The sequence below is a fragment of the Antennarius striatus genome, chromosome 13 (genome assembly GCF_040054535.1).
Source record: "Antennarius striatus isolate MH-2024 chromosome 13, ASM4005453v1, whole genome shotgun sequence".
NCBI classification, from domain to species: Eukaryota; Metazoa; Chordata; class Actinopteri; order Lophiiformes; family Antennariidae; genus Antennarius; species Antennarius striatus.
Genome location: NC_090788.1, coordinates 9015179 through 9036713, shown reverse-complemented (window position 1 = coordinate 9036713; position 21535 = coordinate 9015179). Strand labels below are relative to the sequence as shown.

Here is a 21535-nt window from a genome sequence, read left to right as displayed (position 1 = left end):
AATGTTATAATGTTAATATTTGACAAATACTTCAAATGCTTTGCATCTTTCATAGTGGACTAACTAGAAACCAGCTACCAAACAAATGCAGTGATGTTGTTTTTACCAGGTGAAAATTCTAAAGTTTATTACCAGTATTGTATATACTGTACTGCTATGAAATACAATTATTATATTCCATCACTTGTGACACACAGCACTGTTTGTTTTAGTGACAAAGTTAACATGGAAATAGACAGTCACAGACTGCAACATCCCGCGACACCCCTGACCTACTTTCATAGGTCAAGGTCATTTAATAAAAGACCCATGATGCAACTAGTGCATACTAGTGCATTTGGAGAAGGCCAGTGTGAGTAAGACCGTAGATCAAAGCACTAGGTTTGATCTACGGTCTCACCCACACTGGCCTTCTCCCTCGTCTTTCTATCTTATCCGGTTCCTGAGTGTACAAAAGTTGAAATTTGACCGTGACCTACTTTTTTCAAGGTCAAGGTCATCATCAAAGGGGACGAAAGTGGGAGCAATGTGCTTTTTGTTTCATTTTTTTATCTGCAACGATTGTGAAGACATTCGGTGGACAAATAAACGAATGAATGAATGAACAAACGAATGGACAAACACACGAACACCGAAAATCGCAGTCAGTCACTGCTTTGAAGAGGGATGTAAAAATTAAACATGTAGTTTTACTTGTGATGCACTAGACAGAAGGTATGGCATTTTTAATCTAGGTGACCCTTTAATTTACTTCAAGGGCAAGTAAATGACCTCAGGTTTAAGTTGTTCAAAATTCCTACCACAAATTAACAAATTAAATTGTAATGGAAAATAACAAATTTTAACTTAGAAGCAAAAAACATCATGTTAAAGATTTCAGCAAAATTTACATAATTCTTTGTGTTTTAGACGTTTGATTATCTGAACCACGTGATATGTCACTTCATTAGAGCTCATTAATTATTCTCATCAGCGACCACGTCCCTCCCTGCTTCCTGTTTACCTACACTGCCCTCTGTTGGTGAGATTGTCACACTACAATAGAGCTCCAATTGTTGGACATGGCTCTATCCTGTGTTTTGGAGGAAGAGTGGTATGTTCTGTAGCTCTGGGGCCATGCTTTGACATCCATCATGCTTTATTTTCAGCCTGTTTTGTGTTCTTTTCCCCTCTTTACAGTCGGTGACAGAGAGAGCGAATGTTAGACCAATGGATAAATGAGGACAGGGGGAAGAAAGGACCCTTAGGCATGTTTCTTTATCCTGTTCAGAATTCAATGCTAACATGGGCTGAAAGGATTCTTCCTTCATTTACCATTCAAACACTGCCAAGAGGCACAATGACATCTCGATTGGACTAGAGAGAGAAAGAGAGCCAGAGAGAGAGAGAGAGAGAGAGAGCCAGAGAGAGAGAGAGAGAGAGAGGATTGCCGAGATAAATCACAATCAAATAAGCCAGTAAATTTCATCCCACTTAGACGACACCCCTGGAGGTCTTTGAATGACTGGCGTCAAACCCAATCCAATAAGCAGTAATAGCGAGTATTCAACCTCTGACATTTGCTGCCTCTGACTGTCTCTTAGCAGCTTTGACCAAAAACCCAACGACAAGTGAATTTCATTATTCAACACCACGAGCATGAAGACACAGATCTGCATGTAATATATCAAAGGCTCCTTTCTTTTTTCTTACATACTCCTTCATCAACACTGCACATCATTTTCCAAATGTGTTGATTAAATTTATTTTTAAACGGGGTGTTTCTCAACAATGTTAATTATGTAAAAGTGAATATCATGACACTTAAAATATCCTGGAATTACCTATGTTTAGACTTGTCTTTTTTCAATTGTACTGGCACCACTCTGATTGTGGAAAGTTGGACATTCAACACTTTATTCATTATGTCTGCTAATCTATTTTGATTTATTCTCTCATTTTAAACGACAGACACATTTTCACACTGTCAAAGTGACTCGTGTTGTGTGTGGCTGGTTTACAGAACATCTGATCCCACTGGTGTGTTTGGATAGATTTTAAAACCAAATTGTACTTTCAAATTTTTCAATTACCCTGAGCTATTTCACATTTTTTCAATCATCCCCTGGCAACTGCAGCAGCATCCCACCGGTAAATCGGTTTAAGCACGAGTATATTACTCTTAAAAAGTGATTTAGTATATGTATGGTAGGGTCTCTGCCACCACAGTCAAGTCTGGTCTTTTTCTCTCGGCTGTTTTAGTTAGGACATTCTAAAAAATGTCAATCACATTTTCCTTTTTTTGATGAAAATTATTGTTGTAGTTTTAATATGTGGACTGCCTTCGGTACACTGTACTATTTACATAACTGTGTGTGTGGTGCATGTGAAAAGATGTTCTGACCTGCATCTCTGCCCTGGTCCAGGTGGTAGTGATGGGGCTCTCTCTGACTGGATGCAGCGGTGGTGGCAGCTAGGATAGCGTGTAGCCCACTGTCTCTGGGGAGCGTGAAGCTGCGGGGTTTCCCACCTGCATCTGAATCAATGCTGGCCCTAAGGGGCAGAGGCAGGGCCCTGTATTGTTCTTGTAGTAAGCTACGCTGGGCAGGTAGGGTGGACTGCCTTCGATACTCCATCGCCATTTGGTCTCTGTCTTCAGACAGCAGAGTTTCCTCCACAGGAAACGTCTGGAGGTAGTGCATCCTTGCATTGCCCTCCATCTGTTCCTGCCATGAGTTTCGGTGGCTGGATGGCTTTTGCACAGGAGAGACACTATGGTTGCTGCTGCTGCCATCTGGAGGCTCGGAGTGGAACTCCTCATGAGAGGAGCGAGACTGGAATGTATCGGAGGAGGTGAGATGGCCACGTTTTGGTTCTAGGTAAGGACTCACCTGAACACAAATGTACAGTTAATGAATATAATACTACTAGCATGATATCTATAGCCAAAACATCAGGTAGACTCACTGAGGCTGCTCTGGGATAAGTGTCATACGGGGGCGGTGGACTGTCTTGTTTGGGCATTGAGGGCATCTCTACTTCCTCATGATCACTTTCACTCCAGTAATCTGTCATAAACAAATAGACTGTCATTTTTCAAAATTTCTGTTGCTCTTGTAACCTTCAATTTAAATCAAGCACATAGCCTCACAACAGCAACATAATCCCCTGCAAAGAATTGACAAATCTAGCTCCACCTTGGTTAGGGAGACTTTAGTTTAAAGCAAGGAGAAAACATACACATGTACAGTTTCTGATAGACTGCTGCCTCAGGCTGCACATCGGTGAGTGTTCTGAAACGTCTGCCTGTGATGTCAGAGTAGTGTAGGTGTGAAATAAGTACAGGACTGTCTACCCTTGAAGAAGAGGTTGAGGAAGGAGGAATCTAAGATGTGAGAAACTTCCGGAGGTGTTAAGGGTCCGATTTAGCAACATGCATGTGAAGGATGAAGCCCACTCTCCGTACAACCAATGACAGACCTAATCTCACTCTCCCACCATTGCAAGATTTCTTCGTAAGCTCCTTCAAATAGCAGAGAAGGTTTGCTACATTATTTTTTGTCTTCTTGTTGGACGTCAAAGGACAAGGATATAAAATGAATAAGCAGTGACTAAAATATGTACCAATGTATAAAGAGAGGATGCTGAAATCAGGTGTGAAGCATAAGCGAAGTAAGGAGAAGTGTCAAAAACCCCTGGTGCTGAACTAGAAAATAAATCTATTAATTAAATTATCTAAATCAGGAAATGCTTTTCCAAGTAATTGACTGACATTCCGCAAGGTGAAAAGGTTGTAAAAGAATAAAGTCAAAATAACAAATGGTTTATTCATTTCTGTTTTGTATGTATTTCCATATAGCCTCTGTTACTTTGACAACCACCTACCAATGACGGGAAAAAGATATTCCAGTCTAATGAAAAGCTAGTCCATTAGAGTCGAATGGTCTTCACTTCAAAGCAATCGTGTGACAGTAAAGACACAGCAAACACATAGCAACTGAGATCTTTTGAGTGGAAAATAAATAAGCTAATGATTATATTTATTTTTGTGTTCATCTCATGGCACCTGTCATCTGCTTGTTAACAGTTTGTTAGAGATGGAGCAGATAAACTGTGATGGAAAATCACAGCTGTGAAGTGCGATAGCAAATTTAAACCTGGCTAGTCAAGACTAGTCAACATGATTAGGCACAGACTCATCATTATTTTCTTAACAGCGTGAAACCACCTTAACGTCTATACTTTCATGTAACTATTGACCTACAGCAGACAAGGACTGGGTTTTTTTTTGAAGTACTTAGAGTCTGTGACGAATCTCACCTTGGTCCAGACGAATTTTCTCCTGCTCAGAATAGCCTGCCACTGCCATACTGAGACGACTCAGCCACCTGTGGGGGAGAATATCAGTCATGACGCACAGCAGCTCGACAGCCAAAACGCTGCTTGCTTGTTTGTTGTGTGTATCCCTGTTTGACCAACCACCTGACAAAACTGCTCTATTTTAAAAAGAGTGGACGGCCGGTTGGGAGATACAGTTTCCACTCAGCAGGAGTTCAAATGTGGCCTCAGATGTGGGATCAGGGGAGTTGACAATATGCCTATCAAAGCCTCATTAACTCACCGGGACATGTCATCTACATTTTCCGCAGCAAAGTAGAACGTTTTTATCTTCGGATGGCATGCCTTGAAAGCGCTGAAAGGGAGCGGAGGGTATTTTTAATCACATGTTAGCACAAGAACGAGGATGTATAGCTCTGATTAACATATGAATACAAAATACTGAGGAGATGAACAGGCACAGGTCACACATACATTAATTCAGACTGACACAAATCCAGCAAGAATTTGCATCATAAAATGGACTCCTTGAAGTGTTACTAGGAGCTATATGTATGTCATTGAAAAGGCTTATAAACACAGCGCTCCAACCTTAAGCTGACTGACATAATCAAAGTAGATAGACTGTATGTATTTTGACAACACCGAATAATAATATTCACATCTTGTGAATTTTTTTGCTTTTAACAACATACTCAACACATGTGTTAACAGCATATAGAAGCAAAGATATAAATTAAGCAGTAATGCAGTGAGTGGGATTTTATAGAACTTTGATCTGAAATAAAATGCATATTGATCAGAACCAAATGAATTGTTTGGAGATACTGAATCCACTCAGGATACCTTTAAGATGAGGTGGTTATTCACTGATTTTTGACATCTCTTTAGTAAATACAAAAGGAGTTTTTAAATACAGGTATACCTCGGCTTATGTTGTTTCGAGTTACATTGTTCGCGATTATATGTCTGTTTTCATTAAGAATACACTGAAAAGTAAATATTAGGTTTACACGACTTTACTGTTTTTTTTCTGTACTTTATTAAAAAATAAAATGTAATAAATTAGACACATTCATAAATAAAGTACAGCACAGAACTGGATACGGTTATTTTTGGTTTTGCCTGGATACAAGTTTATCTCGCTGCTGCTTCTGGGCAACTCTCCTCTGTCACACGTCATCAGTCACATTAATCTTTACTTCATTCACTTGTTTCTTCTGAATGAAATGCATTGCACTCAAATTGTACTGAAGACATCTCTAATTTTGTCAAGTCCAAATGGAAACTCAATGTCAAAGTAAGATATTTTATCCTTGGTATTCAGATGAAAAGAGTACTCACTACTTTCTCCTGCATTCTGTGGCACGATCAATCTTGAATTCTGGGAGGCTGACAAAGCCCTCTGCTTTCTCATCCTGTGGCAAGCAAGGGCAGCGTTAAATCAAAGTGCCACACAAAGGGTAAAAGCTTGTGCTGCAAACTGCTTATTTTAAAGAAAATACCAACACATTCACCTCCTCATTCATGTACCAATACAAGCACGTGTCTTTCAGGATGAACCAGTACTTTTTCCACTTTTGTGAAAAATAGGTTTTAGCATCTTTCTTCTTCCACAGCCATCCCTCACAGTCCCCCTGACCCAAGTCCCTGCAGGAAATCCGCCTTTTGCTGATTGAAGACATGGGGCTTCCGGCTACAAGCACCAGGAGAGACAAGTGAATCAGACAGCAGTCCTGACAAAAGCAAGAAATCCTCCTTAAGGAGGTGCATTTACCTTTACTCTTCTTCTTATTTGACCTCGACAGCAATGACGATCGTTCAAAAACCTGCAATGTAAAATAAAATTTAAAAATGACAACATGTACAGCAACCCAGTTTATAAACTCCTGCACTAGTTTATAAGTAAAGATATCTAATAATTGTAGGCACAAGGGACTGACATGGTAAAGGGAGGCAGAGTCAGAGCTGGATGTGGACAGGGAGACTTCCATCTGGAGGGCAGGGACAAGCGTGTAATGGGTGGGGCTGCTTCCTCGCTCAGTCTTCCTCCTGTTTTGACTCAGGCTGCGTCCCAGCAGAAAGTCCTCCCCTGAGGATTTATCTTCACTTGCAAAACGAAGAAGGGAATTCTCTGCAAGGACAGAACAGAGGAAAAATCAGCACTTGACTTTCACTTTCAACTGGAAAAATGTGTGAACAGATGTTCCTCCTGAGGAAAAACTCATCCACTTATAGTCTGTAACTCATAATGTATTCATACAGTCAGTCGTACGGCAGCTCCTTTCCATTTCAGATGTGTTTTGAGTTTTCATAGCATTTTGCTGAAGGCAATCATCACAGCACTTGTCACCCATGTCACTTTGTAGTCAGATATAACATATGCATAGCTTTTGTGCTAAATGCTCCAAACAGTCCCACACAATTCCTCTCCTTTAAAAGCTGCAGAACATTGTCTCAAAATGTTTTTCATTGCGCTTTTTCTTGTTCAATGTTCCATTCAGACCAGCGGTCCCCAACCTTTTTTGCGCCACGGACCGGTTTCATCTAAGACAATATTTTCACGGACGGCCTTCATTTGCTCTATAATCGTTAATGACGCCAGGACAGCTGTAGTCTAATAATAAATCATCCGCAGGGGTTTTATGTAAAATGCAGGCATCAACAGATAATAAACAAACTTTTTTTTTACAAATTGATAATCAACATCTCTGTAAACAAAATGATTGTAAGGAATAATTATATTAAAAACTCGATTAGAGTGACTGCACTGATGAGGTTTATTTTGAAATACAGCGACTTACAATAAGTGCATTCAACGTAGAAGAAATACTGATCATTTCCAATAAAAGGGTGAACAAGTCAATCAAATAACAATAATTACTATAATAAGAATTAGTGGTTGGGGAGCGATGATCTAGGGGTAACAGGAGACAATGACAATGTTCCGGACGTCCTGTCTACTCAGCAGTTTGGTTTTCTTTATGGTCACTGGAGAAAATCCCGCTTCATGAAGGCAGGAGGTTACAAATGGAAGCAGGGTTTTTGATACTTTTTGGGCGATCTCAGGATAATCAGCCTTGACTTTAATCCAGAACACTGGCGCAGTTGTGGGCGCTTAATTTAGGGGTAATGGTTGGTAACCTGTCACATGACCGAGACCTGTCAAGCGGGACAGACTCACGCATTCATCTGTGTGTCATTCAAAGACATCACTTTTCAAAATAAAAATCTTCAGACTGGTAATCAATTAAAAAAAACCAATCAGTGCCGCCCAGTACCTAATGTCCCGCAACCAGGGGACCACTGACGTAGACGGATGTAACAGAGAATCGGGTAATTTTTCAAAATAAAACGTCTTTCAGACTCCAAAAATAATGAAACGGTAATAATGTTAATTCTTTTTTCTTTCTGTGTGGCCCAGTACCAAATGACCCACGGACCGGTACCGGTCCACGGCCCGGGGGTTGGGGACCACTGATTTAGACCATAAACACATATTATTGTCTACAAAAGCCTGACCTCTGTCTATACTGTAACAACACAGTCCGTTGCATGCGATTTAATCACATCTCTCTATGTGATTAGTGAAAGCTGACAGGAACAAAGACTATTTGAAAGGCCCTAGAATCTACAGAGAAAGGCTGTCGTCAAGTCAAAAGCCCTCAAAACTTCCAAATACTTTGTTCTGAGGATAAATATAGCTCCGTCGCTTTTTCTGAAAAACACAAAGGGGCAAGATATCACCACTATCACCAGCAAAAACAAACACATCACTCAAGCCATCGTTTGAGGCTGAAGTCATGCAATCCGTCTGCACCAATTAGATTTACCACTTTGGTTAGCAGTCAGGTACAAAATGTGAAAATCTCTGGATATATCTCTCTTGTTGTCAAAGCAACAGCACTCTTTTTGTATCCAAAAGAGAGAGACTGCATAGCTGAGAGAGCGAGAAAGAGAGAAGCAGGAAGAAAACGATGGAAAGGAAGGAGCTCTGATAGATTGTGAACATATGGAGGAGACAGGCCAGCTCATCCTTCTATTTTTTGGCTTGAAGATCTGAGAGGGTGAGGATATTATGGGATAGCCACCCACTCACCTCAGCTCCCTCTGTCACTCTCTTCCTCCCTTCCTGCTCTGCCTCCCTTTTTTTTCTCTCTCCCATCGCCTCCCACTCACCTCTCCTGCTCTCCCTTTTCATCTTAGCCAGGTCTTCGTTGTCTCCCACCCAGTTGTATTCCAACGGCATTGAGATGGGCCTGAGCCTGCCTGAAGCGAGGATGCGCATAGAACATCAATATTACACTGTTGCCCCCCCACACATGCACACAAACACACACACACACACACACACACCTACACACACACACACACACACACACACACACACACACATCAAACAGTCACAGATGTCTAAAAACACATCCAGAGACAATACAGATGTGACATACACAAGGTTTAAGCTCTAACCGTTACAGCGGCGGGTCAGACGAGGCTTACCATAGGTGGGAGTGCTTCCCCTGCGGACTGATGACGCCTCTTGGTTCTGGTCGTACTCGTAACAGTAAAGGATAGTATCATCCTCCACCAGAGGAAATTGCCCCCGACACTCATGGTCAAGGTAGGAATTTGGTGACTTTGATCCATCGACAACGTGGACATCCAATTGAGGATCGGCACCTGCCAGGTTTCCTTTGTCGTCCCTGTGAAAAAACAAACAGTAATTTTGATATCATGAATTCTCAAACTGTGGAGAGAAAACTTTAAATCCTCAGATGTCACAGCCACAGTGTCATTTGTTCAGCAATCTACATTTATAAAAAAATAGAGAAGATAATATAAAAATATCACAAATTAAAGCATAGATGATTGTTTTTTAATGAATATTTCTGAAAAAGATGTTACAAAAAATAAACTTCACTCCCATCCATGTCATGATGTTACCATGATCCAAATTAAATGTTTTACTCTTTCACCGCCATAGCTTGTATAATCACTGCTGCACTCTGCTTCTGTCTGTCTCCCTAATTGGGCTGGATAGTAACTTTGAACAACACAAACAGCAAAGACAAATCCTGAAAATGTATTTATAATAAACTCAATTTCAGCCTTCGAGTTTTTTCATCTTCCAAGAAAGCTAAGGAAGACATCATATTGTTCACAAAATGGTGAACTTCAACGTATGGACACAACACCCTTTGCTAACGTCTAAATTTGAGTTTATATTTTCAAACTTAAAAACCAAAAGATGAAGTCTCCCTGAAACATAAGCTGGAAAGGAGTACACGGTTTTGATCTGGTGATTAATATTAATATTAACAATATATCAACAATATAATGATGAAACACTCATTTATCGTATATACTGTATATGCGCACAGTAACAATAGAACCTTCTAAAAAAAACCAGGCTCTGGCTACCTCAGATTAAAATTAAGTATTTATTATTTGTTCAGTGGTTTTTGTTTCATTGGTTGACATTTAAAAATTACATGATGTAGACGTTTTAGCTTTAATCCTTTCTTATCAGTAGTAGAGCTATATTACAATATGGAGAGTCTACATCCACGCCAGCAGCCCAAGCACAGCAGTGCACAGCTTGGCGACATGCCAATAGCGATAGTGGTAAAATACTGATGCTATGCATGTAGCATTTTTACCTTTCTAGCGTGCATTTCCCGCTTTGAAAAGGGTTACCTGTGTTCAAATTCTATTAGAAAAAAATAACACATGCAGAGAAATTGTAATGAAACCTTAAAAACTGCACAAAAATAAAGTATAATTATTGAACAATCATTGTATTCAATAGACGAGCTGTCTCGAGTAAGTCTCTTTAACTCTCTTTAACAGAATTTCCTGTAAACGAGTTGAATTTCAAGACTTTGCAATCCAGAACTTCAAAAGCCGATAAGTTTGACTTAGATGTGGCCATCTTAAAAAAGATCCTGGCATGCTGTTCTGTTTTCGTCCATTTGAACACAAAACACAGTATTTCGTCAAAGACCCTCTGATCCATCCTCTGGAGACCATGCATATACAACAATTAATGGGAGTCTATGTGATGCGTGAACTTCAATGTGTTTTAATTGTAAGTGTGTTCACCTGGGGGTGTATGGTTCAGCTGGAGGAGGGGGGATGTAGAGGTCCTGCAGGGCGCAGCTGCTCCTCCGGGATGGAGTACTTAAAGTGCTGGTGGGTGTGGCAACGCTGCTGCTGGGGCTCTGTGGAAAGATGGGCTGTGTGTGAAGATGTGTGTGTAGATGTGTGAGCATTTGAGAGGGAGAGAGACAAGCAGACAGAAAGAGAGAAGGGGGACAGTTACAGCGATTGACACAATGGAAATATGGAGTTTACAGCAATTCAGTCACTTTGTCAGTCAGACATTATTTGTTCGGTTCAGACCGTTGTGCTGCGCATCTCAACCGTGAAATGAGGAGTATTCTGTATGTGTCTGATGCGCCAGCTCTGTCTGCTGCACACAGTAAGACGTGTCTGAGTAAAGTTTAGTCCCTCTGTTCTTTCAGATCATAGAAAATGTGGTCACTGCCTACAATGCTTCCTGTCCCAGCAAATTTATTGCACCAAAATACCTTTATCCAAAACGATGTATACAACATTTTTTATCTTTTCATTTATGAAAAAGAAAAATGTGGCGGTGAAGTCACCAAGGCCTGTTGAATATTCAGAGATAAGTGATCACTGACAAGATGGCTATTTTACAGCGATAAATCATGAACTTCCCAAAACACTTGTGAGCCTCTACATGAGTAAGTACTGAAATTCTTCGGGCAATTTAATACAAATTAATCACTGCTAAAACTACGCTGATATGTGGCACAACTCGCAGCTAACTAATACCAGTGTTATTTTATAAGGAGAAGTCCTCCATCATTAAACCCTTTCAAATGTCAGAGCTGCTGCAGGGCTTTAACAGAGTGATGATCTTTTCATCAACAGTCAACCTGGACGTCATTACTTTTACAGTTTTTTCCAGTCGCTAACAAGCGTTTGTCCAAACAACAGTCACATTTTCAAAACTCTAAACACAATTAGCACATCATACATCTTTTGTGGCCATACCATTCACACATTTCATGTTGTTTTCACTCAAAATGCAGTCAGTGAACATATTTCCACAATGCTTTCATTTTCTTAACAGACAAGCTATACCTCCCAACAAAATTATGGATTGTTTTTTTTATTATTTACAAATGTCAACACACAACATCCCACAATAGCAACAATAATATTCCAAACCTTAGATACAGTATAAAAACCTTGTTTCTGCAATGATATCAGTTCAAAAACAATATATCGCAGCTGATAAACAATTGGATTTTTTTTTTAATTAAAATTTTTTTTTTAAATTAAATATACTCAATTAATTCTGAAAGAGAAATTAGTGGCACACTCTAGTGTAAGTAATTCATAAGTGCATATATTAGTGTGAACAGACCCTGAACACACACTCACACACACCACTGAACACACACTCACACACACAGGGGTCCTGTACGGGGGGGGGGGGTGGAGTGGCAGGCAGCTCCTTTATGGTGCACCCAAATGAGCAACTTGTAAGGGTGACGGCGCCTTGCTCAAGGGCGCGTCGGCAGTGCTCCGGAGGTGAGCTGACACCTCCCACTGTCAGCTCATACTCTGGGTATTTTGGGTGGGAGGGGGAATCGAACCGCCAATCTTGGAACATTGGATGACCCGCTCTACCACTGAGTCACTGCCCCCCCATTGACACACAGCTGATCATTGCCAAGGGTGGATCCGCCATACCCAGCAGTTCCATCCCAGGTGCATCGCCTTGGATGATATCAGAGATTGTACAGATTAGAGACGGTAATTTTGTGTTTTTTTACGTAAGCCCCCCCCCATACACTTTTTTCTGGGCTTTTTGCTGTTGTTGTTTTTTTGTTCAGAATGCTTGTGTGTGTGGCTATTTTGTTCACTAAGCTTTTTCTTTTCTATCATATTGTAAACGGTATTTTTACTGTACCTCCTGTAATAAACTGTAAAGGAAAAAACCTGATTTGCTCTTTACTGGAATGCTTTTGAATGTGAAAATTGCATGTGGACATAAAGTTCCCAACCAAGACATTTTGTGTACATTTTGCAGGCAAATACCATTAAAACTGAAGCCTAAAAGTCTATGTAATTTTTCAAATATCAACGATACCCAGTATTTTGAAACCTGGTGTACTTTGATTGACTGCATGTAATTTATGAAGTGAAAACAAGCATTACTGTTTGACACAGTGATTTCATTTTGAGTTGAATATCCAGTGTTTTTGGTAAAGTGTGTGTACAAAGATGTATTCTATTTTGAAATGAAGAGTTAGTGTTAATTTAACAAAATGTGTTTTGAGAAGAAAATTAACCATTTGGTCAATTGTGCTTTCTAGGTGTGAGTCTGTGTTAAGAGTATAGAAAATGTGACTGCTGTTTGGACAAACGCTTGTTAGCGACTGAAAAAAACTGTAATCACATCTTGGACAAATACTGCAGCTCCCCTGTCCTTTCTTATTTATATTCTGTCCTTAAAAATGCCAGTAGGGTAGATAATTTGTTTCAGGTGGAGGACAAGAATGATGATGTCACGTGAAGGTGGGGTGGGGGCTGAGGAGGATACGGAGCCTCGGGGCGGGAGAAACATTTTCTCTGGCCTGGAACTCAAAGAAAGGCTGTGTTACAATAATACTCGTCCCTCTCTTTTCCATCCAGTCTGGCTCAGGCACACTTTTCTAATAATATAACTGGTTTGGCCAAAGTAGGCCAACAGATGCCAGGTAGGACTTAAATGTCAATTTGTGAATGGAGGCTGCTTGAACCTTAAATCAATTAGAGGACAGCAGGCGGATGCAAAAACTGGATATAAAGAGCAAAGCTTGTGTTTTTTCACAACTCCTGTGTTAAACGGCATCTTTTTAAAGGACTTGAATTTTCACTTCACACCCTGTTCTGTTTGTCTTATATCTTGTCTATCTGAGGGCTCATCTGGGGTTTTTGGTGCCTTGTGTCAACAGTCTGCGCAGTTCTATTTTTAGCATGAGCAAGGACAGAAGCACGGAGATATAAACACACAAATGAATCGGCACACAAACACCCATGCACAAACATGTCTGTGGAGGAAAGCCATCATCATACTTGCAGAGCTAATGGTTTCCATCTCATGTTCTTGAGCAGAGCAGGAGTTGAGGTGAGCGTGCTTTGTGGGCGTTTTTTCAGCGTCAGGGTGACACCGGCAGGGTCCCCACGCAACAAGTTCACCAGGTTCTTCAGCTGCCAGCCCACCTAGGCAGAAAGCATCACGCCGCCGGTTTCATAAGGGTTTCCTCGACACACAGGCATCAAATACAGACACAGACTCCACAAACAATGAGTTGATGTCCCAATATTTATTCATATACTTATTTTTTCATATTCTACACTTCAAGTTTTCTAAGTAGACATTTCATTGAAGCTGCTGCTGTGGTCATTATTTTGATTAAACAGGGATCCTGATGATAGATACTGCATAAGCCTGCAGCCTCAATGATTCATACTGATGAAGATTGCGGCTGCAAACTTGGATGCTAGAGGGCATCTTGTATGCCTCAAGTGATTATCATGCTGTAGTTGCTGTCATGATGAGGTAAGCTCCCTTGCTGTCGTGAACAACGCCATGCATGGTAACGAATCAGTAACCCAGTTTTGATGACATTTGGCACAAAAAACAAAACCAGAGAAACATTGTCTGCCGCTGGACTAAATATGCCAGGTTGATTCTGAGGAGAAGATATACTCTCTTGCTTGGCTGCCCGGAGTCAATTTCAGAACATCCTGTGTATTTCAAATAGCCAGGAAAATCGAGCATTTTTCAGGTGCTGATTAGCCATCACTTTGGTGCTTTCCAAGTCATTTTTCATCTTGACAGAAACTACATAGAAATGATTAATACCAAAAGGGCATTAAAGAGACAAACAGGCTGCAAAAGACACTTGTCATCCAAAGCGTTGTTGCTTTTGTTGCATGTGGCCAGAAAAAAAAAAATATATATATATATATATATTTTTTTTTTTTTAATAATTTTAATTTTATATATATATATATATATATATATATATATATATATAATATAATGAATATATATATAATGAATATATATATATAATTAATGTGTGTGTGTGTGTGTGTGTGTGTGTGTGTGTGTGTGTGTGTGTGTGTGTGTGTGTGTGTGTGTGTGTGTGTGTGTGTGTGTGTGTGTGTGCGTGTGTGTGCCTTACATTTTTATTGACCACTCCTGAAACACACGTCCCATCACTGCTGTATTGAGCTGCTTATTTCTGACATGCTGTCTTTATATTTGTAGTCTTTTATGTCTGTGCTCAGTAGAACTAACTATTTTGCCTATTTTAAAATCATATTCTGTGTTTGTTTAATTATTTTCAGACATAATAACATGGCAGCTCTTGCATATGGAGAGTTTTTCTTCTTTCATTTCCTTTGTCTCGGAAGCCGTTCTTACATCTGCTTCTTATGAAAATCCACAAATCCAGGGAACTTTGATCTCCATCTTTGCGATGAAATTCTGCCATAATTAGAAACTGTTTGCCTCAAATGCATCAGGCAACTCATTCTTCAATACTAGTGTGTCTTATTGATCAACTATCTATTCATTTATTTATTTTCTATAAAACCTTATCTTGTGTAAAAGTATGAGGATAAGTCACTGGTTCATCACAGGGCCAGACAGGCAAACAAGCAACCAATCAAATATGTGCCCATGGTCAGTTTAAAGTCACAATGTAGCAATACATGTTTTTGGTGGTGGGAAGGCGTTGGAGAACCCACAGAGAACCCAGACAGAGCGCAGCCAGACACACAGAGAACATTTACTGTATATTCAATCCACAAAGGTCCCAGATTGTATTTGAACTCTTGACCCCATCTTTTTATTCTTTTGTTCATTTGTTTTCCTAACAGTAATGTTTTTTTTCCTTCTGTCTACCAGGCCTGAACGTTCTTTCATTGCTCAACCATCAGATGTAGCTTTTGAAAAGGATTCCTCTTCACTAAAGCTCCACTAAAAGGATGTTCATAAACATTTAGCTGTTATGAATCTGTCCTATAGGCTGCACTAATTCGATGTATTATGAGGATCTAAGACAGTTGTGGCAGTTTCCGTGAGTGACATTGCACTTTTGGATTAGCTAACATCTGAGTGAACTAAGTTTACATATTGCCATCAGCCACTTAAGCTGTCAAACTCACTCAGCTCCTGCTCATTTCTGCAGCATGACACGCACAGCAGGACGCCTTTTGATTTGCCACCGCTAAGCAAACCACATACTGACAAAATGGAGTAAATGAACTGTTTCTTCGGTTAGAATTTAAAAAAATGAATGCACATCATGTCCAGTACCAATATCAGCTCATGCAGGATGTGCAAAAAGATGGCAATGAAGATTCAACTCTGTAAATGTGTTCATAATCAAACTATAAAAGAATGCGAGACATGCATAGATGTATTAAATAATATAAATCATTATGCTGGGTCTTTATCACAATGACAGATTGGAACATCTACCCTATTCCGGTCTATCAGGATACAGTCTATTTCTTGCAGGAGAATGCACTGACACCTCCCTGCTCTCACTTTTGGCAGCTCTTAAATGATGCTTCACAGTGAGCTGAAAGAGTCTTGACACTAAAATCAACTCTGTATTTGCACACAGTCTTAACAGAAATGGCTGCATTCAGTGGGTGAGTTGACTGACTGACTGAAATGAACCTGACGTGAGCTGTGTAATTATCAGATGTCGTGCTGTTGCACACACAGGCAGCAATTATTTCAGACAAAGGGTGCTATATTTAAATTGTATACCAGTGGAATTTTTTGCTTTCATTTACACTGAATTTATACAATGCTGTGTAGACTTAAGCAACAGGAGGTTTGTCCAGTTTTGTCTCTTGGCAAAGAAAATAGTAAAAGGCCAATTATTTTGTCTGACTTGTGCTCTACTGAGAAGACATTTTGAAGTTGGGCACAGCTTGGGATAAAAGGTCAAACTCAAAGCAGGAAAAACTTTGGGAGCTCTGGTTCCTACTGCGATGAATTAAAACACCCACCAAGAATGGCAACATCCTAATTCTGAGACCATCTTTCCTTTTCTGTAATCCTTTCACTGATTTGTTCTAATAATACCATGCACTAGAATATGAACTCTATAATGTGAAAATTGGACACTTTCAGTTGTTCAGTTCCGACAGGAAGGTTGTAAAGCTTAACCAAATTTGAACATGAAAAACATGTCAATCAGACATGTGGCATAAGGACAGCTCTGTTTAACAAGTAAAACCCTTATGTACATCATTGGTGTCTAAGAATTTAGCAGAAATCAAGATTAAATTTAAAGTTTTATTTACATTTATTAAAGAGCAGTAGCATGTACCTCCAAATCATCTGAGCTGCATTGGTGAGAAGAATTAAATGATGTCAGCTGACTGTGACGAGTCAAATATTCATCCGAACAGATCAACATAGCCACATCCTAAAAAAACTCCCAATAACAACAACTACAACAACGACAAGAATAACAACAACAGCTTTATCAGCCACCTTTACAACATCAGATCCAGCAGTGCTGCAGTGACCCTTTGTGGATATACTGCAACCCAGTTGTGGATGAAGGAACCTCATGAACTAACATTTACACACAATCTGAGCTGGAAAATACTTGTTTGTGCGAAGAGTAAGATTGTGTGAATTAATTTTGAGGAAACACTCTGCAAATTCAAAAGAAAAATGTTTGGGAAAAAGATGCAAATTCATGCAACAATGTGAAAACATCAAGTCTTACCACCGTCTGATGATTAACCTGAATGACTTCATCTCCGGCATGGATTTTCTTACAACGGTCAGCCAGGGACTGGTGACAGAGAGACAGTCATAGAGATAGAGATAGACAGAGAGGCAGTCATTAACTGCTGCTCCATTTCACCATCCCGATACAGCCCAGCATGACACAACCACTCCACTCAACACACAGATGAATGAACAGTGAGACAAACAACCACGTACTGTAGGTAAACACCAAGAGTCTCTCACTTACTCCTTCTGTTGTCCCGGTAATTACATGCAAACCATCATATGTCGATTTGATATACATGCCCTGTGGGAAGAGAGCAGAAAAATCCATTTTATTGCATTTCATAGCTACCATGTCCCTGATGTAACACAACACATCCTTGTCATTTGTACGACCAGTTGTCTGAAAATATAAAACAGAGAATCATGAAAGAATAGATTTGAAATATAAATAACACTAAATAGGAGTGAGCCAAACACAGGGTCACTAGATTTATGAAGTGTTGTGTAATTATCTAATCTTACATCACAAATAGTGGAAGCTTTATTTCAATTGGTTTAAGCAGAGATGAAGGATGTAAACGTATTGATATTTGAATTTGCCAGACCAAATGAATGTTAGAACAACATGTTTTAATGTCACAAGGTTTTTGTTATTAACTGCCTAATCTGAATTAACATCAAGCAGCGAATCTCATTCTAACAACTGACTCAAACATGAGGAATGATTGAGGCTAATATTTGCTGTTGAAGAGAATTTAAAACTCATTAAAACTCAAAATTCTCATCGATAAGGGGTCTGAAGTACATCACACACACACACACACACACACACACACACACACATACACACGCACACATGGATGCACACGGACAGACAGACACACAAACACACACACATGCACAGATGTAACATGCCAGTCTTCAGGATAACTGTAAGAGGTTTATTTTTAGGCAACTTGGTGCATTGCTGTGTTCAAGTTTCACTGAACGGATGAGAGAACTTCCATGCCCCCTGCTAGCATTTGTGTGGGGGTGGGGTTTTTGTTGTGGCCACTCGAGCCTGAGTGTAGGTCAGTGTAGAGATGGAGTTCAGCAAAGTGCTGATGGTTTAACAGCACTGGTAAAAATTTCCTCGCTGCTTCTTCATCCTACAATGCCCAGTTTTTATAGAAAAAAACAATTTTGTTGCACTGCTTTCCTCAATAAAAACTATTTTATATTTTGTCTCTTTCAAAATGGGCAACATGTTCTTTTTGTGTTGCTTTGCATCACATGACTCATATGCCCACAAGCTCAGCAAAACCCAGTTTTGAGACAGAAAAAAAAAGTGAGCTCCATTAAGTGCTGCATGAACCTTTAACCTTTAACACCAAGGTCTTTGCATTAACCTCAATAACAGCAGAACTGTCTCTGGAAAGCAATGTTCTGAATTTTCAATGCTATTTTCAAGGCAGTTTTTGACCCTCTCTGAGGGGAGCTGAAGCTGCCAGTATTATAACATATCGGTTTGGTTCAGACAAAAAAATCTTCCAACCAAAATTATTCCAGATTTTTGAGAACTCAAGTATTCATCCAAAATTAATGATGCTTTCTGTTTTATTTGAAAAACGTTTGGTAAAAATCTCAGACAGGACAAATCTGTTAATGCTGATATTGAGAATGGGAAGAAGGCACTTAGTACAATTTTATACTGTACAAGATACCAGCACTTGGAACTCAGTAGGACTAAAAAGGACTGATTGCTTTTATTGTAATTATATATTTTTACATATTGATCAAGAATTACCCTCAATTGATGATTATATACCAGTCTAAGTATGCACATTTAGTAAAACTAATATTCTATTACCATGGTATCTCTGATGAATATGAGTTGTACAAACTAAAAGAGAGTGTTAAGAATAAACTTAAATACAACTAATAGAAAAAAAACTGAGAACATTTGTCAATTAAAATTAGAGAAGTAAAATATGAAACAGAGAATCGTGCAAGAGCACATAGATTTGAAATATACAAGCACTAAATAGGAGTGAGCCAAACACAGAGTCACTAGAAGTGTTGTGTAATGTTGTGTCTACATTTATGTCAGATTGTTTTGTCTGTGTCTAATTCAAACCTTGCTATACAAACCCATGGGTTTGTGGTGTTTGCCTCCTCTGTTTAAATATCACTGCTTAACCGAGACGAGAGATTGTTGAAACAGGTAAATGAGTAATGTTTATGTTGCCGGTGCAATTCTATGACATGAGTGTTTTTAGGTTAATTCACACGGTCTTAGCAACACCTAAAATACTGTCTGCAAAGGTCTAGGCTTAGGACAGCCCCTGCTATCTAGCTACATTGTACTGGTTAAGGTTTAAGTCTTAAATATGAGAATATCTCAGAACCGGGACAACAAAACTAAAAACATATTTATGTGGTTCAATGTCCCTAGAGGTGAATGAGGAAATGGGGTTTTGGGAAATTTGGGTCAACCAACCCTTTAAGTAAATAGCTTTGGTACTTGGTACCAAAACACCTACGCCAGTATGTGGAATTTGGATCAGGAGAAAAACTGACAGATATGAATGGGTTGAAGTTAGTTTTATTTACTGAGCAAATAAATCAGCTGTTTCTCTGCACTCAGATATGGCCTGAAAAATTAATTGCACGGACAATATTTGAATGAAACATAAGTTATAAAAACACAGAGACTTCTCTGAGTACTAAATCTGAGTAGATTTTTCCATCATTCAGCAGTATTAGTTATTTCATTATTAATCATAATTACAATGTGATTAATTATCCTCTAATGACACAATCCAAAAAACTATAGAAGGATGACCAATAAAAAAGACATTTCACACCGTTTGACTGAGTCTTACCAATCCTTCGGTAGTTTTTATATTAGCGAGCTGCACAACCTCCAGATGTGCTGCCTGGGACACCATGGGATCCGATGACAGAGAAATAATGTGGTCGCAAACTTCAGACAGTGTTTTACACTGGATAGAGCACACATGAACAGATGAATACATACACGTTATATCTGCTTTGACATTAAATTGAGTGTAAAGAAGTCAGCAACTCACCACATGCAGGATTTTGTTTTCGGTTTCATACACAGAGCAGTCCTGGGGAACATTCAAAGAGCACTGTTACCTCAAGAGAATGTGTCAAAATGGAGCTATTATTGGCATTTTTGCTGGAGGTGGATATAAGCAAAAACCGAGCAGCTTGGCACCTATAACCCCCAACACTCCCACACAGCAATGCACGAACACAAAACAAATGAATCACCAATGCGGAGGCATGTCTCTCCCTCTCCTGCTCTTCATTTTATTTTCCGACTTAAATCTTTCTTTTAACTCCATATAAACCTATCAAGTGCATTTTCCCCTCATTATTTGCTGATCGTTCATGGTCAAGTGGAGCTGACTGACAACATTAACAAACACACTCACATTCAAATCTAATCTGACATAAACTCCTTACATTCGATCTGATCAGCAGCGTCTTCATTTTCCTTCTTTTCATGTATTTCATCTGATGCTCCACATCACATACTATAAAATGAGCAACAATTCACCTTAAAGGTAATTCTTAAAGGGGAATGGAATATCGGTATTACACAATTACCTGTTGTACAATTGTAGTGAGCTCAAGACACAGCTGGATCACGCTGTTTCTGGTCACGGAGTAGTCTGCCACCGCTGCGAATGGAGACCTGAAAAAGAAGGAGCACCTGGAATGAACCATTAGATCATCCATCCTTTGAGATTAAATCATTGGTAAATCTGTGGCAACAGGTCCAAACACATAATGATGGGCATCAGTTTACAAAACCAACCATGTTCATTTCATTTGTTATAAATATAATACACAAGCCTAAAGAAAGCACTGCTTTATTTCGATTCCCCATTTGTTGTTTTTAATGCAGACAATATGACTCATGAGAAATATACACTGTGAAGAACCATTCTGTCAACAACGATGCATTCAGAGACTAAGAGGAAACTCCAGATATCAAAGCGATTTCATGCTTGCAGATTGTGTGCAGATTATGCGCATGATGAGTTTATTGGAAAAGAAACTTCAGTCTATTTTTGTTGAATGTTGTTTGCTTTGAACTTCGAGATATCAAACACACACACACACACACACACACACACACACACACACACACACACACACACACACACACACACACACATACATATTCAAGCAGAAACAAAAACATTGGCACAATCCCACAGAGAAAGAAGCAATAGAACAATGTATAAATAAGCCTGTTCTGTGTTTCTCTGGACGCAGTAAAAATCAACATATATAAAGACTTTACTCATTCTTTTCTGAAAGGCAATCGGTCATGTTATTAAT

The 21535-nt window shown here is 39.4% G+C and overlaps 1 protein-coding gene across 4 annotated transcripts in view; it reads right to left on the bottom strand.

Annotated features, from left to right (window-relative positions):
• Nucleotides 1-21535, bottom strand: part of LOC137606120 (connector enhancer of kinase suppressor of ras 2-like) — a 30926-nt gene that overhangs the window by 2057 nt on the left and 7334 nt on the right. The window contains exons 4-20 of one of the 4 annotated variants that reach the window (XM_068331214.1): nt 20795-20900; nt 20248-20289; nt 20041-20160; nt 17418-17477; nt 17166-17234; nt 13471-13617; nt 10420-10553; nt 8818-9020; nt 8497-8586; nt 6261-6451; nt 6095-6146; nt 5835-6013; nt 5662-5735; nt 4601-4672; nt 4300-4367; nt 2947-3047; nt 2384-2870 (exon numbers count right to left, since the gene is read on the bottom strand). In XM_068331214.1, the coding sequence (XP_068187315.1) occupies nt 2384-2870; nt 2947-3047; nt 4300-4367; nt 4601-4672; nt 5662-5735; nt 5835-6013; nt 6095-6146; nt 6261-6451; nt 8497-8586; nt 8818-9020; nt 10420-10553; nt 13471-13617; nt 17166-17234; nt 17418-17477; nt 20041-20160; nt 20248-20289; nt 20795-20900 (2195 nt within the window). The remainder of the gene's footprint in view (nt 1-2383; nt 2871-2946; nt 3048-4299; nt 4368-4600; nt 4673-5661; nt 5736-5834; nt 6014-6094; nt 6147-6260; nt 6452-8496; nt 8587-8817; nt 9021-10419; nt 10554-13470; nt 13618-17165; nt 17235-17417; nt 17478-20040; nt 20161-20247; nt 20290-20794; nt 20901-21535) is intronic. The other 3 variants (XM_068331215.1, XM_068331216.1, XM_068331217.1) reach the window with 3 other exon arrangements.